Here is an 18,824-nt window from a genome sequence, read left to right as displayed (position 1 = left end):
TAAGAGTCTGATGTAAACAGAGTATTGAAAGTACTTAAGTGTTAAATAGTAGCCTAAGCAAAATATAAAGTTCAATCTGCTTAAAAATAAATCTAACGTATTCCAAAATCAAATAGAATTTAGTTTTGGATTATGCATGCTCTTGTTCCCTTACGTTATCTTGGATCATTAAGAACATGAAATAAATCTACAGACATATTCTCTCTGGTGAAATACAAATCCTTGATTCCCTTCCTCCTATTGTGCTGAATATTCTTTGCACTTTCAATTGTTTCTTTAATTAATGTTAGCCCTGTCACCCATCTTTTTGTTACTGGACTATCAAACCATACATCCTACTCTCAGCATTTTTCTCATACTTACGTGCTATCATCAGTAACCTTCTAGTTGCTAAATCCAGTGGGCTTTTTTGAGTTTATTCACTTTTCTTTGTTTCATTTGATCCTCTTGCCCATCCTGTCTTCGCTGAAACTTTCTTCTTTCCATGATCTCTGTAGTAAAGCCTACAAAGTAGTTTTCATGTCTCCCAACTCTGGTGATCCCTTTCTGGCCTATTTTCTCTTACCCCAGGTTGAGTCTCAGCCTCCTTCTCTGACTTTATATCTTCCTAGAAATGGATGTGCCCCAAGGCTCTGCCATTGATCCTGTAATTTTATTACTCTATGCTTTCTCCCTCAGGAGTCTTTTCTACTGTACTTTTATGAGCTTCCTGTCACCTTTATGAATGTGATCCCCAGATCTTTTTCAAGCCCTAGCCCCTAAACCTCTAAGTATTTGGCCCATATTGCCAATTCCTGCTCTAACATCTCCTCTTGAATATGCTGCCTTCATCTAAAATTTAATGTGTTGTCTTATACTGAATTCCTCCTGTTTCACCCAAACCCCTTAACTAAGCTGATTAACAATGCTTATTGTCATAAAAACGTTTGTGCCTTTTGACCTAATGTTCCCACTCATGCAAATGTGTCTGCGTTCTAAGAAAAAGAAACCAACTATATACTCTGGAGCCAAATTTCCTGGATTTAAATTCTACCCCTGCCATTTACTGTGTGATCATAGGCAAATTGCTTAACCTCTCTGTGCCTCATTTGTCTGATCTGTAAAATAGGTACTATAATAGTACCTAATTTATAGGTTGATGGATGGATCAAATGAGTTATTATATAAGGTACTTATAACAGTACTGGTACATGATAAGCACTGTATAAATATTAGCTGTTACAATGGGGCTCACTTTAGCTTTATTTATAATGGTTAAAAATGGAACAGTCTAGAAGGAATATTTACCTAAAATTTACTAGATCAACTTGATGGAGTATTATATAACAAAGACATAATTGTGAAGAGTATGGTAACATGGAAAATGTTAATGATATACTTAAAAGATAGTACTTTTGTATAGTGAGATTGGGGAGTGATGGGTTTTTTTCCCCTTATTGTTATAATGTTTATGTAAAAATCAAAATCCAAGAAAAGGGATAAAAAGTCCCTTATCTAAATTTGCTTTTCAGTATTACCATCACTCTCCCAGGTGTGAAATTTGAGTCATCCCTTGACTTTATACCCCTTTCCCCACAGCCAGTCACATAATATTCCTTAGATTCATTTCTTTGTGTTCCCATTACTGATACCACGTCTTCCTAACCTTAAACCTAGATTATTGCAGTCATCTTTTTGACTTGTTTCTTTTTCCCATTCCATCGCCATCACAGACTAATTTTTCTAAGTTATCATTTTGTACCCATCGTGTTCTCCACACAGAAATCTTCGTTGCTCTTTGTTCTGTAGAGGTTGAATCCCAAACTCATTATCTTGGCATTTAAAACCTGCCGTGGCCACCCCCTTTCCTCCTTTTCCAATTTTATCTTTTAGCTATGCTCATGAAAAAGCCTTTGGTTCAAGCCAAACTATCTTTTTCTAGATCCTCTGCAAATTTCTGCCACCATGCCTTTGCTCACACTGTTGCCTTGCCTGGATTCGCCTTACCCCTTCTCTCTGCTCTTCACGGCTTACTCTTCCTTCAGTGCCCACCTCCTCTGGAGGCCTTCTGATCACTTAGATTCTTACTGATCATACTTGCCTCTGTATAATGTGTACAGTACTCTGTATAGTACTAATTGAATATAGCAATTATTTGTATTGATTTGTTATTTGTATATCTAAATTCTTTATCTCCAAATAGATGATAAGCTGTTTGAGGTCAGGGGTGACTTTTTACTTCTGTGTTCTCAGCACCCAGCAAGTGCTCTCAGTATGTGTTTTTTGAGATGTAGCATCAGTAAGCTTAGTAAAGGTAGCTTGTAACTCTACAAAGTAGTTTTCAGGTTCTCAAAGATTTTGAACCTCACTACAGTGTGAAGGAAAATGATTCCATGGTTTTCAGGTAAGCTGCGAACTCAGTATAGATGAATACAGTTTTAACATTTTAGCAAGAAAACAATCTCTGTTGGGTATTCTGCTTTTAGATTCTCCTGGGAGCTAACATTTTGAATTGTGGTTCCCTCTGAGATTCCCTTACCAGGTAAATGATACCCAATTCCCAGGTTTGTCAGAATGAAAGAAGGAAAACTCTGACTTGGCCTATAGTATTAACCAGGGATTTGAGTTAGAAAAGGACAAATTTATTAATTTAAGGAAGAGCCTATTTCATAGTAATTTTCCTAGTTGGAACTCTTTAGGAGGTATAATTTTGCTTTTAATGGGAATTAAAACCAAATGATTCTGGGTTAATGTGAAATTTCAAGTTCTTATTTAATTTCCTTAGCGCCAGCAGAAACTTCAGAAGGAACGTCTCATGAATGACTTCTCTGCAGCCTTAAACAATTTCCAGGCTGTGCAGAGAAGGGTATCTGAAAAGGAAAAGGAGAGTATTGCCAGAGCAAGAGCTGGATCTCGTCTTTCTGTAAGTTTATTTCCAAAAGAAGACCTTTGCAAATTTCAGGATGTTCTTTCCTAAGTTTTTAAAAATTTTTTGACCATTTTCTTTGCTTACTATCCCTCCAAATAATAAACATAGACATTAGCTGCTGTGAAAATGTCAGATTGGTTTACCCTTTGTTTAAAAAAAAAAAGTGTACATATGGTCACTTTGTACACTAGACTAGAAAAGAATGTGCCCAAAGATTTACAAAAGTGACAGGTAGAATTGTGTGTAATTTTCTTTTTCCTTTTTTCTTGTCATGTTGATCTTATGTTAAAAACTTAAAAAAAGAAAAAAGAATACATCTGTTTCCTAGAATATCACAGGCTAGGTTATTTGGACAAGCCTTCTCTTTGAAAAGAATTAACAAATACTAGACTTTAACAACCCAATTTCTTAAAAATATTAAGAGCCATGAAAATATTAAGGTCAAAGTCTAAGAGAAGGTGTGAACCCATAGACATGAGCAGAGCACTGAAACTGCTTTTCCACTGAGTGCATTTACTGAGGGCCAACTTCAGTTTTGATGTCCTCATGGCATGAAGGGGGACAAAAGTCAAAGCCAAGGATCCATGCATGGTGGATAATCTAAAAGAAGGTGCTCCTCAAATTAAACTGGGCCCTAAAAACTGAAAAGTAAGCCCTCCTTTCCCCTAGCAGACTGCAAAAAAGGTCGCATTAGCACTGAGGATGGCAGGAGGGAGGGGAAATCCAGACAGTAAGTTGTACCACAAAGTAACCTTCAGGCAGATTTACTGCCCAAATTCTACCTGAATGGTCCAAAAACCTAAAGCTTCAAGTAGTCCTGGTCTGGTTGAGTACCTACATGCCAGACAGAAGCAAATACAAATCCTTTCTGTTTAGAGGCCTTTATCCTAGCCCTAAAAGAATACCCTCAAATAATTTTTGAAGTGTAATGAGCAGCCCAGGGTACACAAATAAACAAATAACCCCGGACAAAAACTAGTAGAAACAAAAGTGAGGTGAAATAAACCTATAAAGACTTAATGTATTAGAATTATAAGCTAACTATACTTATTGGGTTTAAAGAAATAGAAGATCTTGAACACATCTACAGGAAGAAGGAAACTACAAAAAGCTTTGTAAAGAGTCAAAAGATTTTCTAGAATTGAAAAATATAATGTGGAAATTAAAAACTTAACGGGTGTGTGGTTTAACTGGAAAATAGGTTAGAAGATATTATCCAGCATGTAGGACAGAGGGTTAAGAAGTTAAATAGGGAAGAAAGGTTATGAGAAATGGAGACTGAAGTAAAAGGATCTAAAATAGTTTTTTTAAAATAAATTTATTTATTTATTTATTTATATTTGGCTGCGTTGGGTCTTTGTTGCACATGGGCTTTCTCTAGTTGTGGCGAGTGGGGGCTACTCATTGTGGTGTGCGGGCTTCTCATCGTGGTGGCTTCTCTTGTTGCAGAGCATGGGCTCTAGGCACACGGGCTTCAGTAGTTATGGCACACGGGCTCAGTAGTTGTGGCTCACGGGCTCTAGAGCGCAGGCTCAGTAGTTGTGGCGAACGGGCTTAGTTGCTCCATGGCATGTGGGATCTTACTGGACCAGGGCTCGAACCCGTGTCCCCTGCACTGGCAGGCAGATTCTTAACCACTGTGCCACCAGGGAAGTCCCTATAATAGTTTTAATTAGAGTTACAGAATGAGGGTAGAGCAGACATAGATCAGAAGTCATATTTGAAGAGATAATGGCTGGTAATATTTCAGAACTGATGAAAGTCACTAATCTACAGTTTCAAGAACCCCAACAAATCCCAAGAAGGATAAATTTAAAAACTCTCATTCTAGGTATATCAAAGAGAAACTTCAGAACACCGAAGACAAAGAGAAAATCATAAAAATAGCCAGGGAGGGCTTCCCTGGTGGCGCAGTGGTTGAGAGTCCGCCTGCCGTTGCAGGGGACACGGGTTCGTGCCCCGGTCCGGGAAGATCCCACATGCTGCGGAGCGGCTGGGCCCGTGAGCCATGGCCACTGAGCCTGCACGTCCAGAGCCTGTGCTCCGCAACGGGAGAGGCCACGGCAATGAGAGGCCCGTGTACCGCAAAAACAAAACAGCAACAACAACAACAAAAAATAGCCAGGGAAACAATAGAATATCTTCAAAGGTGCAATAGTTAGACTTCTCAACAGCAACACTTGAAGCCAGGAGAGTGTTGTCTTTAATGTTATGAAAGACGATAATCGCCTCCCTAGGATTCTAAACCCAGTGAAAATAGATAACCAGAATGAGGGCTAATTAAAGACGTTTTCAGTCAAAAGAGAGTTTGCTATCAGCACACCTTACTTAAGAACATTCTAAAGAATGAACTTCAGGCAGAAGGAAGGTGATCGCAGATAGTAAGCCTGAAAAGCAGAAAGGAGTAAGAATAAAGAAAGTGGTAAATATGTGAAAAGACAAATCACAAACAGGGAGAAGATACTGCTGTTTGTACAACTGACAAAAGACTGGTATCGACAATATATAAAGAATTCTCAGGAATCAATATGAAAAAGACACAACCCAACAGAACAATAGTTTCTTAAACTTTTTGATTTCAGGGCCCCATTATACTCTTAAAAATTATTAAGGACCCCAAAGAGCTTTTGCTTGTATGAATGATATCTATTGATATATATTGTATTAGAAATTAAAACTGAGAAGTTTTAAAAATGTTTATTATTTCATTTACAAATAATAATAAACCCATTACCTACTAACATAAAAATATAAATGAGATTTTAATTAATACTACTTTTCCAAAACAATAAAAAAAGTTTTAATGAGAAGAGTGGCATTGTTTTCATTTTTGCAAATCTCTTTAATATCTGGCTTGACAGAAGGAAGCTAGATATTCATACCTGCTTCTGTATTCAGTCTGTTACGATATGTTGTTTTGGTTGAGGTATCTGAAGAAAATCCAGCCTCACAAAGGTAAGTAACTGGAAAAGGAAGGAGTATTTTAATTAACCTCTTCAGATCATTGTTGATATTTTTCCTTGATACTACATCAAAACTGGACAAAACTTAGTTGCATTGTGGAATCGAAAACCATTGTCAATGACTTGTTCATACTCTGACGCATTAAAATCTTGGTCTGTCTTATGCTTTTATTGGATCTTTTATCCGTGTATGATTTTTATAACATCATGTATTTATCATTTGGAAAATATTGGTTCCCTGACTTATGCAGGTCTTCTAAATGTTGATATATTTCATTTTACAATATCAAAAAATCATGTATTATCTTCAGCTTGACTAGAAAAGTCTTTAAATATTGAGAATCTCTCAAGTTCACAAGCAGTAGATACAAGTTTTCCAGAATTCTTTTTTTTTTCTATTTGAAAGCTAGATTTTTATCACTGGCAACAAACACTGTGCATTATTTTCCTTGAAGTGACAGGCTCACATTGTTTATCTTGAAGACCTTGTCTTTTGAATACCCATCTGAGTAACCATAGATTGTTAGTTATTCTTTTATATATATCATATATAATATATGTTTGTGTATAATATATATGTGTATATATATATACACAAATTGTATTAAAAGTTTATATATTTTAAAAGTTTTATATATAAGTATAAACTATATTGAATAAGTAAAAATGCTATTCCCTAAAAAAAGTAGCTAGTTCACCCAGCAACTCAATTACACAAGTGCTTTTCCTGGAGACAAACATCGTATTGCTGTTTGTAGCAGGAGGGCTTTATGTATACTTCCCATTTCATCATACAGAATATTAAAAAGACGTACTAAAAAAAAAAAACGAGACATGTACTGAGATTTAGTTAATTAATACATTTAATGGCTTCATTAAGGACGAACTGGCTTTTATCCCCCTATGTGTGGTGATAAAGAATAGAAAACTAGTATGGTTTGGTGCCACTGCCTTGATTTGTGTTAAAGTGCAAGTGGTAGTTTTGTCCACCTTTGTTTTTGTCAACACAGTGAAAAAAGCAAATAACATCTTAGTATTGCTTTGAATAATGGTCAAATGGACCATTTTTAGTAGTCATGGAATTGCAGATTAAAACCACCCTGAGATACTATTTCATGTCCAAAATAAGGGCAGAAAAAAAAAAAAGGCAGAAATTTTAAATTCTGTGAACAAGGAGGGTTGTTGCCATGGATATGATGCACAGGAACTTTCCTATCTGGCCAGTGGTAGTATGAGTTGGAACAACCACTGGAAAACATTCTGGCTGCAACTTCAGAACACATGCACACCTTATGACCCAGCAGTTCTATGCTAGAGAACACTGTAAGTCTGTACCAGGGTATATGTACAGGAATGTTCATAGCAGCATTATTTGTAGTACTCAAAAATCGGAAACATCCAAATGTCAATTAACAGTAGAAGAGATAGGGCTTCCCTGGTGGTGCAGTGGTTAAGAATCCACCTGCCAATGAAGGGAACACGGGTTCGAGTCCTGGTCTGGGAAGATCCCACATGCTGCGGAGCAACTAAACCCATGCGCACAACTACTGAGCCTACTCTCTAGAGCCCGTGAACCGCAACTACTGAAGCCTACGCGCCTAGCGCCCATGCTTTGCAACAAGAGAAGTCACTGCAATGAGAAGCCCGCGCGCTGCAATGAAGAATAGCTCCTGCTCACCGCAGCTAGAGAAAGCTCGTTGCACAGCAACGAAGACCCAAGGCAACCAAAAATAAATAAATACATTAATTAATTTTAAAAAACATAAAAAATACAAGAAAATGATGATCACAAAGTCAGGATGATGGTTACTCTAAAGGAGAGGGAGGTGGTTGTAACTGGAGGAGGGCACATAGGTAGGCTTTAGGACACTAGCAGTGTTCTGTTTCTTTTTTTTTTAATTTATTAAATTTATTTATTTTTGGCTGCATTGGGTCTTTGTTGCTGCGCGTGGGCTTTCTCTCATTGTGGCGAGTGGGGGCAACTCTTTATTGCTGTGCACAGGCTTCTCATTGCGGTGCCTTCTCTTGTTGCGGAGCATGGGCTCTAGGCGTGCGGGCTTCAGTAGTTGTGGCACACAGGCTCAGTAGTTGTGGCTTGTGGGCTCTAGAGCTCAGGCTCAGTAGTTGTGGCGCACGGGCTTAGTTGCTCCGCAGCATGTGGGATCTTCCTGGACCAGGACTCAAACACGTGTCCCCTGCCTTGGCAGGCAGATTCTTAACCACTGTGCCACCAGGGAAGCCCTTGTTTTGTTTCTTGATATGGGGAAAGAGTAAAAATGTTTTTTAAAAAAACCCACAGTGTTCCTCTGGGTGGGAAGAATTTTGAAATTTTCTTTATTTTGCTTATCTTGTTAATTATTGTTATCATAAAAAGGGACGGCTTTTTAAAAATAGGAAAAGATTGCTCTTTTAACATTTTTTCTTGGTTGTTAAATTACAAAAGTAATACATAATTAGACTGATTTTTTTAAGTCAGTTTGCCACTTTAGTACCTAATATGCTTTAAATGTCCATTTAAAAAAATCTTCACATATTCTGAAAATTTGTTTCCTAGCAAATTTTCAACTCCTTCCCTTAATCCACCTGCCTCCAAATTTTAAGATAGGTTATCATTATTATTAATTTTTATTCCTTTCTCCTATCCATGTTTTCTCCGTCCTACTTAGTATGGTTTCTGTTCTGAATCCAAATTGGAATGCAGATTTGCTTTCAACTACTTCACACCCATTTCCTGGTCCAGTCAGATTGCCAGAGCCCTGTGTCATCTTACAGAGTCTGTTGGAGCCAAGGGATGTTACTTCTTTATACTGTAGCTAAAGGAAGCCATTGTGTGTGTGTGTGTGTGTGTGTGTGTGTGTGTGTGTGTGTGTGTGTGTGTGTGTGTCTGTCTGTGACATGTTTCTGGATAACAGCAGCAATAATGCCATCTGCTTTCTAGGTGGAGGAGAGGCAAAGAGAGGAGCAGCTCGTCTCATTTGACAGGTAAAGGAATTATTCTAATGTAGAGAATCGAGATGGGATTTTATACTTAATTTTAATTTTAAAAATCAATGAGAAAAAAGGAGGAAAAAGAAAGGGAGTCCTGGAGTAGGTAATTTATAATCCATCAAATAAAAAAGTCAAAACTGTGGGCTTTTCCAAGATCTTTGAATTATGGAAGGAATAATTTCAAAGTGAATAAAAAACTTACAAGAAATCTCTGATGTCTATGTGTTGAGGAGAGGGTGTGGCTCAATAAGAATAAGTATGAGCCCCCAAATCTACGGATTCGGAGGTCTGAATAATTTTACCTCAAATTCAGATTTAAATTATTCAAAGTTCTTGGGTCTGTGTTTACTCATCCCTAAAATGGAGGCAACCCATCCTTCTAGGAGTATTAAAAGAAGAAGCAAATAATTTGTATCTGAAGAACATCTCCTTTCTTAACTTCTCCAAACTGAATTAACTAATTCCATAAAAATGTACTGATGGTATTAGTTGAGAACATAAAATGTTTTCTTATAGGTATGTATCTATCTCCCCCCCCCCCCACTGTGAGCACCTCAAAGGCCTGGGGTGCTTATTCAGTTTTGTATCTCCAGCACATGGAGGAAATTCTTTAAATATTGTGGAGATGATTTGTGATTTATGTGTACTGTTGGAAAATGCTTAATACTGAATTTTCAAAGTGTTACATTTCTAGTATAAGATGTCATATGCGTTTCTTTTAAATATGGTACCTGAAAAGAAGAGTTATAACATTTCACTAGCTTTTAACTTTGGCTTTCTGTTAAGAGACATTTAACCTAAAGCATAACCTCAAAGAGATTCTCGAAAACCAGGGGGTGTGATTCTATCGGACTAATTGGTGAAGCACTGACTGGTCACTTAACCTGCTCTCCTCCACCTGTCTAGTATCTGAGATACCAATACAGCTTGCACTTTGAGAGTGCCCTGGGAGAGAATGGGTCAGTGTACTTTGTTGATTTCAAACCTCTGTCCACTTCTGTCTAGCAAGCCCTAGCAAGATTGTAGAGTGTACCCCTGAAGGGAAACAGCAAGGAGTCCCATCCCTTATAATTCTGCTTCCTCTTAGTTTTGCCCAGGAAAGCTGAGACTTTGTTTTCTTGGTATTACCAACTCTTTGTCTCTGGATGTGAAGAATGTGGCCTCTGACACTTGTATTGATACCAGAGGAGTTGGAGCCCTGGTACTGTCTTTGGGCAGGCTCTGCTGGCAGCAGAGGTGATGAAGGTATGTCTTATGCACACCTTAGAGAGGAGGAATCAACTAGTGTGCTTGTCTCCCTGCAGCCATGAGGAGTGGAACCAGATGCAGAGCCAGGAGGATGAGGTGGCCATCACTGAACAGGATTTGGAACTTATTAAAGAGAGGGAAACGGCAATTCGGCAGCTGGAGGTGAGAGCCAAGTCATGTTTTTTGTTTAACTCAATGTAGATGCAGTCTCTTAATTCACTTGGTTTTTCTCGCAGTGATTATGAAAAAGGATGAAATGAGTTGTTGTATGGCTAATGAGACATATTATGTCTCAGTGTAATCACAGTGAATTTGAACTACTCTTATGTTGATATTGGCCATGGCACCTGAGAATACCCGAATCCTCTCCTCAGTTACTATATCTTATGTGGTCTCCATGAGACTATGCATAGAGAACAGAGCAAGGCCAACAGATATTTTATTGCTCATTAAGACTTTGTCCCGAAACCTCAATGCCAACCTCTCGGTCAGGTAGGACTCTATGGAGAGCCCTTTGCTTAGTCTGAACAGCCCAGAATAAAGATAGGCCAAAAAGGTTTGCTCCATTTTTGTGTATCCCAAAGTCCACTCCCAAGTTTTGGATATCACGTCAGTGAGTCAGAGAAACAGGAAGAGTTTTTTTTTTGTTTTGTTTTGCTTTGTTTTGTTTTTTGGTGATTTTTTTTGCGGTACACGGGCCTCTCACTGTTGTGGCCTCTCCCGTCGCGGAGCACAGGCTCCGGATATGCAGACTCACGGGCCTAGCCGCTCCACGGGCCTAGCCGCTCACGGGCCTAGCCGCTCCACGGGCCCAGCCGCTCCACGGCATGTGGGATCTTCCTGGACCGGGGCACAAACCCGTGTCCCCTGCATCGGCAGGCGGACTCTCAACCACTGCGCCACCAGGGAAGCCCCAGGAAGAGTTTTTGAGGTGGGGGTTGAGAGAGCGGTCTCGAGGCCTCTCTTCCCTGAGTTCCCAACTTTAATCTTGCACAGTGACCAGTAAGATATCCTTAAACCTGAGTACTTTTCTCCTCCATGGAGATAGAAAACTGCCATCCCCGGGGGCAGTGGGGAGGGGAGGCTTGAGAGAGGAGAAACTTGGAGCTCCTCCTTGACCTTCATCTGTGGCAGTCGTTCTGAACCATGACTGCACTTTAGAATCACTTGGAGATTTTTTTAAAATTCCCCAGCTCTCCTCCTCCACTACCAATTACTATGTTTGGACTATATGATTTGCCTATTTTTCGTAGATTAAAAATGGGCAAACATCCACAAGAGGCCCTGGCCGTGGACACTTTTCGCCTTACAAACTTCGCAGGTGATTACAATGTGCATCGAGGTTGAGCCCCACTGCCCTAGAGCCCATCAGTGTCACTTTTTTTTTTTTTTTTTTTTTTTTTTTTTTTTTTTTTTGTGCTACGCGGGCCTCTCACTGTTGTGGCCTCCCCCGCTGCGGAGCACAGGCCCGGACGCGCAGGCTCAGCGGCCATGGCTCACGGGCCCAGCCGCTCCGCGGCACGTGGGATCCTCCCGGACCGGGGCACGAACCCGCGTCCCCTGCACTGACAGGCGGACTCTCAACCACTGCGCCACCAGGGAAGCCCCAGTGTCACTTTTTTTGATGGGACAGCTCATCCTCAAGTTTGATTATTACCTTCAAAAATGTCATGTCTTTTCTCTGTTTCACCTATTGCTACTAATCATTGACTTGGTTCTTTAACATGAGAAATCCTGTTATAGCAGGGAGTAGAGTGAGATACATGGAGCTAAGGAGAAGAATGTAATGTAGTAGATGTCAGGAGTGTAATGGGCACTTCATTCAACAGAATTAAGGCCAAATTCCTTAGCCGGGGCTGGATTTTCATATCCAGTCATTTCCTGCATCTAACATACAAACCCCATTCTAACGGTGAAGCATCACACTCCTGTGTGTCTCTTCTACTGTCACACTACACTTCTGACACTTCTGGCCCCCAGATGTGTGGGCTTATTCCCACATCAAGCAGTTCTGCCACACCATCGGGATGTCCTACAATTCAACTCCATTCTGGCACTATCTCCCTGGAGTTAGCCTCAGATCCCACAAGACTGACCCCCCTCCCTGTGACTTCAGATGCCACTCTCAAATGCAGGTCGTCACCTGTGCTTCTGACTGACAGGCTGGAAACTGGAGGTTCTCACGACCCCGTCCTTGGGTTTGATTAATTTGCTAGAGCTGCTCACAGAACTCAAGAAAACAGTTTACTCACTAGATTACCGGTATATTATAAAAGGATACAGCTCAGGAACAGCCATATGGAAGAGATGTATGGGGCAAAGTATGTGGGAAGGGGTACAGAGCTTCCGTACCCTCTCCAGGCGCACCACTCTCCCCAAATCTCCATGTGTTCACCACCCAAGAAGCTCTCTGAACCCTGTGGTTGCATGAGCATGATTGATTAAATAATTGGCCCTTGGTGGTTGATTTAACCTTGAGCACTCCTCTCCTCCCCAGAGGTCAGGATTGGGGCTGAAAGTTCCAACCATCTAATCACCAAGTTGGTTCCCCTGGCAACCAGCCCCCATCCTTACTGGTTTTCCAAAAGTCAAGCCATTAACATAAACTTAGCAGTGGTTGAAAAGGGCTTGTTATGAATAAAAAAAGACATCTTTATCTCTTTTATCACTTAGAAAATTCTAAGGTTTTTAGAAGCTCTGTGCTGGGAATGGGACAAAGACCAAATATATATTTCTTATTATGCATCACAATATCACACCTTATGTTATAGCCAAACTGGGCTGTTTGTTCTTTAACCCAGTTACCTTTCTGTGTATATGGCTTCTCTTTTGCTGTAAGGCACAACTCAAGTCCTACCTCTTCTGCCATAGTCTTCCTCCTCTGCTAGACTTCCTATACCATTTATTAGTCATTTACCATGTAACACCCTTTCTTGTTATTTATCTTATTGTATACTGATCCCTCCCCGCCCGCCCCCCCCCCACGTTAGCTATTATTAAGCCCTTTTATATTCACAGCAATTAGCAGACTCTCCCAACTATAGTAGACTCTTAGCAAGTAATTGAGGTTCTGGCAAGAACTATTCTTGCAAGTTATGATTAGGAAGTCATTGCTTTGAAGACATCATTTTTTATTATAGCATTCTGAGAGGCAGTACACTTTGAAAGAGCGTGGGCTTTAGGGATATAATCCTGGCTGCAATGCTTAGTTTCCTCACTGACGAGTTGTATGACTAGACAAGTTACATAACCTCTCTGAGCCTCATTATCCTCAAAGATACTTAATTCATAGAGTTACTGAATGATTAATTCAAGTATCAAGGAGGCATAGTAACAAAAGATCATGAACTTTTAATTCTCAGTTCTGCCACTTGCTAGCTGTGAGACCTTGGGACAAGTCATTAAACCTCTTTGAGCCGTGATTTTCTCTTCTGTAGAATGGGGATAATACATGTCTCATTGGGTTGTCATGAGGGCCAATTAAGTAATAGTTAATAATAGCTGACCCTTATGAAGTGGTTATTTCACAGTTCTAAGAACTTTTTATTTAGTACTTCTGAAAACCCTATGAGATGGGTACTGTCATTGTGCACATTTTAGAGGGGAGGTCCAGAGAAGTTCTTAATTTAAGGTTGGACAACAAAACTGGAGGATTAACAGTCCTCTGTAGCTGACAGGCTCCAAGAGACTGTGCTTTTAATTACCTACCTGGTATAGTACTTGGCACATAGTAGTCATTTAGTAAATGTTAATAATTAACTATTTTTCATTTTCTGTTCATGGAGAAAACATGATTTATAAGCTTTAAAAACACATGTGTTGTTACTAGACAAAACTTTAGGTAAGTAGAGGAAATGAATCTTCTAACATGTTGCTTAATGTTAATTGTTTTTTTGTGTTCCTTAGGCTGATATTTTGGATGTCAATCAGATATTTAAAGATTTGGCGATGATGATCCATGACCAAGGTGATCTCATTGGTATGTATTACTGATACCTTTAACATGAAGGTGAGTTGACAGTATTTGTGTGCAAAGAAGTCAGTAAGATGTGTCTTAGGAATTTTGGAATACCATTTAAAAATCATTAAATTCATTTTCTTAGCAATTTTCTTATGTTGTCAAATGTGTAAGTTAAAATGAGGCTTCCGTGAATAGTCAGCTCCATTCACTTGCCATAGCCTCTTGGTAAGTCTTTGGCTGTTTAGGGAAATATTAGCTGTCAGCTTCCCAGTTTTTATCTCCAGAAACTTGCACAACTATGGGCTTAGAAACCCTTTTTTTTAAAGCTTTTTATTTGGAAATAGTTTCAAGTTTATAAAAAGTTGCAAAAATGAAAATAATAAGGAACTCCTTGGGCTTCACTGGTGGCTCAGTGGTTAAGAATCCGCCTGCCAATGCAGGGGACATGGGTTCGAGCCCTTGTCTGGGAAGATCCCATGTGCTGTGGAGCAACTAAGCCTGTGTGCCACAACTACTGAACCTGCGCTCTAGAGCCCGCGAGCCACAACTACTGAGCCCATGAGCCACAACTACTGAAGCCCATGCGCCTAGAGCCCCTGCTCCGCAACAAGAGAAGCCACCACAGTGAGAAGCTTGTGCAACGAAGAGTAGCCCTCGCTCGCCACAATTAGGAAAAGCCTGTGCACAGCAACAAAGACCCAACACAGCCAAAAATAAATAAATTAAATAAATAAAAAATAAGGAACTCCTTTATAAACTTTACCCAGATTTACCTCTTGTTAACGTTCTACCCCACTTGCTTTTTATTTGCACTCACTCTTTCTCACTCTATGTATATACCTGATTTTTTTCTGAACCATTTGTGGGTAAGTTATATACTTCATAACCCTCCACCCCAGTATTTATTTCCAAAGAATAGGGCTATTCTCTTACGGAGTTAGTAACTTTTGATTTCATGCCTGGATAGTTGGAGTGATGATGGTGAACCAGGACCCATAGCATCATAATTGTCTTCAGTTTGCAGTCTTGAGACATCTGAGTGTGGTAAAACATCCACTGCCCTTCTTTTTTGCAGACAGCATAGAAGCCAATGTGGAAAGCTCAGAGGTGCATGTAGAAAGAGCCACTGATCAGTTACAGCGAGCTGCTTACTATCAGGTAAAAGCAGGTACTAAAGAAAGTCACTGTGTGCTGTAGACTTTTTGAGAGCAAGCTGCAGCCTTTTGCTTAGACTTAAGCTGGAGACAGGTAGTCATAATTGCAGTCCCAGCTCCATTTTTAGTATTTTTCTTTGCAGAGAGATCTACAAAAAGGCATCAAACTTTGAATAAACTGACATAGAAGCCTCTTAGCTGCAAAGCTAACCACGTAAGCTAGCATGATACCTAATCTGGTATAAGGCTACGTTTATAACCTAAACAGCTGAAGTTTGTTTCAATTAGGATAGTAATAGGTACAAAGTAGAACTTTGCAGATGGTTTATGTTGACCTTTGCCACAGAGGATGGACAAAGAATCAACTCCGACAGCTATTTATGAATTAATAGGGGCTTATCATTTTGGGGTTATTTCGTATGAATAAATAGGGGTTAATCGTTCCACTTTCTGTAAAGTGATATTTTTCTACATATGAGTTGAAACCCTAGTTTTATGACTTTTATTTGGGTCTTTACCTCAGTTTACAAATATTGTGAATGAGGTCCCTCTCATTTCTCCTCAATTTGGTGTTGCATGGCTTTTTAGAAATAAATAGCATTCAGTCAGTTACATGTTCCTAAGATAGCTGTATTTCACCTGGGACTGTTCTTAAAGAAATTCATATTTAATAATAGTGTTTCCCTTTAAAACTGAATGATGACTTTAATATCCAACAGTAAAGGAACAATTAAGTAAATTATATACATCCACTCAATGTTATGTGGGAATTAAAAGAGATGTTTATGAAGAGTTTATAATATCAAAATTTTTATGCTAAAATATTAAGTGATAAAAACATCAAACATCATACAATATGGTCCCAATTATGTCAGATAACAATATGCATGGATAAAAGATCAGAAGGAAATACAATCAAAATGTCAACTGTTTTATTATCTGTGGGTGATTATTTTCTCTTCTGCTCGTGTGTATTTTTTACAGTGAACAAAATTTTATACTAGGTATAAAACCTTTATTAAAATACACATGTACGGATAACTTATTTTATTGCAAATAATGCCTAGCAACATAGGTATAAACAGTTCCTTTGCAAAATTGTATTTGGGAGCCTGGAATTAGAACTTGCGCTGCTGCCTAGCACTGGTAATTTGAGATTTTTGAGGAGGTGTCCGCATAGTCATACATGGATAGAGTTAATTTTGAATTACCAGGAGGCAGATTGATGAAGCACTCTTGGGGTCTTAGACTGAAACATTTTTTACTTGTTTCATGAGTGTCTTCTTTACATATTTCTCTCCTCAGAAAAAATCTCGCAAGAAGATCTGTATCCTGGTGCTTGTCCTGTCAGTGATTATTGTAATCTTGGGACTTATTTTGTGGCTAGTTAATAAATGAAGTGATTGCCTCCGAGCCTTCTCCTGCTGAGCTGTTTTCAAGGGCAAGTGCTTGCTGGAGTCTTGCCAGAACAAACTGATCACAAGAAGACAGAATACACCAGAATGTCCTGTAATAATTTAGTTAGAAACTAACTACTAACTAGTCCTTGGAATTAGTGACCTGTGGAGACAGTATTTATCAATTTATGTATACATTTTATTGATTTCTCAAATTAAGAATTAATTTATGTGGATTTTGCTTTCTCTTATACTCTGATTGCCCTTCGTCCCAAGTGTTTACTGAAAATTACATTCTAGATATTCTTGTTTTGGTAGGTAACACTATAGTCTTGTAATAATTGTCTTTCTATGTACATACGAGATTTACCTTTTTACTAGCAACTGAGATAGAATTACTTTCTGTCACCCAGCATATTGGAGTCTGTCAGAAACTGTATAATAAGCCAGCAATTTTTATTATTTAATATTTGTTTGAATTTCTAAGAAGCCTGCCCCCTATATGCTTTGGAAGGTTTTGGCAATGTATTTAACTAGAGAATAAAAAATTGCACAGGTGATCCAGATTAAATGAGAAGTAACTATTTGAGCTGGTCAGCTGTTGGGGTGTGTGTTAATCTGGGTTTAAGTTTATTATCTGCTAGTGTCATCCACTGCAATTCATCCATATATACACTAAATGATCTTGTTCACTTTTTGAAGAGTTTCATTTAATTAACATTATGATTCTTTGTGGGGTTCCTCTCCCACCTGTCTGTATAGAAGGGGAGAATTAGACAAAGCGTTCTTCTGGAGAGCAAATAGGAATTGTTTGGAATGATTTAATCTTTTGTTGTTGTTGCTCAGCTGTGGTTCTGCATTCCTGGTAAATGATGAATGTTGCCATCAAAAGGCTGCCCCCTACCCTAATAAGGTTTGCTGGGCATTTGATGGCAGGAAGATTTTAAAAGCTAGACTGAAGTTGGTTTAAAATTTAGTCCTGTGAACCTGGCGATAAAGCAAAGGTTCTTTTTTGTAAATAATACTGGTTTGGAATAGTGATGTTAGACTTATCCTAATTTATGAACAAGAGATTAATCTCTCCATGCATAGTTTTAGACAAAAAATGTTTCAATAAAAGATTGCTGTCTTGTAACATAAATGTTGTCCACTCCCCTTTTTCACAAGTGTAGGGAAGTTAAAGGGAAAGTAATTTCTCTAGGCTCTCACATAAATGTGAATTGGGCCGACGATTTCAGTTCATCCTTTAGTGAATCAGAGGATCTCACTACCCTGGATATATTTATACTTATTTCTTCCATTCCCTTTAATGTTACTTAATCTTCTTTTACTAAACTAATGTGAACAGCAGGGAAACAGGGCTAAATGCATAAGTTTCTTTGCACTCTTGCAGCATTCCACCCACATAAGACAAATAAACACTTGAAAAGCTTTTGTAGTAAGTTTTTATGAGTTAACATCCTAATGCAGTAGATATTGGGTAATGTGCTGTCCAGAGAAAAATTGAGACCTGCAAGAAGACTGGAGATCAGGTGAGGATTGGTTTAGGGGTGGAATAGGTCCTTTCCTTGAGGAACAGGATAGAGCTATTGGGGCATCAAGTGGCCCAAGCAGCAGCTTCAGAGGTAATTCCTTGGTTATACAATCACTGCCCCTTCAGCTCTAAATTATGGTTGGACTTGAATACATCATTTGTAACATTCCAGGCAAGAAAAACGTCTTGACTGTAAAAAAATACCAAACAAACAAAAAAAAAAACACGAAACCTTTCAGTTTGGGTAAAATGAAGCCACCATAGTTCTGTTCTGTGTTATCCAATGGTGGTGGTAATAGTAGTCATGGGTAGCAAATATGACCTTGGCCTAGAATTTCAATGGCCTGGAATTTGTAGTAGTCACCAAGAGGTTCTGCTAAGTGGTCCTAACAAACCTGTTCACAGAATCCTCCTTGACTGTGCTTTGTCCACCTTTAGGGCACCATGGTTTAGGGCAGTGGCTCTTAACCATGGCTTCACATTAGAAACTAAAAAAATACTGATACCTAGGTGACCGTGCCACAAGATTCTAATTTAGTTAGTTTGGGTTATAGCCTGGGTATAGAGACTTCTAAAAGCTCCAGATAATTCTCAGGTATAACCATGGTTGAAAACCATTGGTTTGGAGGTCAGAAACTAGACTGGGGTACAGAAGGCCTGGGGAATCTTAG

General features: G+C 39.0%; 1 protein-coding gene across 2 annotated transcripts in view; it reads left to right on the top strand.

The window, feature by feature from the left end:
• STX12 (syntaxin 12) overlaps positions 1-18,016 on the top strand; it is a 34,821-nt gene extending 16,805 nt beyond the window's left edge. The window contains exons 4-10 of one of the 2 annotated variants that reach the window (XM_082668462.1): positions 2,765-2,902; positions 8,810-8,853; positions 10,164-10,269; positions 14,014-14,086; positions 15,144-15,226; positions 15,366-15,436; positions 16,528-18,016. In XM_082668462.1, the coding sequence (XP_082524588.1) occupies positions 2,765-2,902; positions 8,810-8,853; positions 10,164-10,269; positions 14,014-14,086; positions 15,144-15,226; positions 15,366-15,395 (474 nt within the window). In that variant the 3' untranslated portion in view covers positions 15,396-15,436; positions 16,528-18,016. The remainder of the gene's footprint in view (positions 1-2,764; positions 2,903-8,809; positions 8,854-10,163; positions 10,270-14,013; positions 14,087-15,143; positions 15,227-15,365; positions 15,437-16,527) is intronic. The other variant, XM_082668461.1, reaches the window with a different exon arrangement.
• The last annotated feature ends 808 nt before the right edge of the window (positions 18,017-18,824 follow it).

The sequence above is a fragment of the Grampus griseus genome (assembly GCF_964374135.1).
Source record: "Grampus griseus genome assembly, chromosome: 1".
Lineage (NCBI taxonomy): Eukaryota > Metazoa > Chordata > Mammalia > Artiodactyla > Delphinidae > Grampus > Grampus griseus.
Note: the sequence above shows the minus strand (reverse complement) of the source record. Positions and strands in the feature narration are given on the sequence as shown.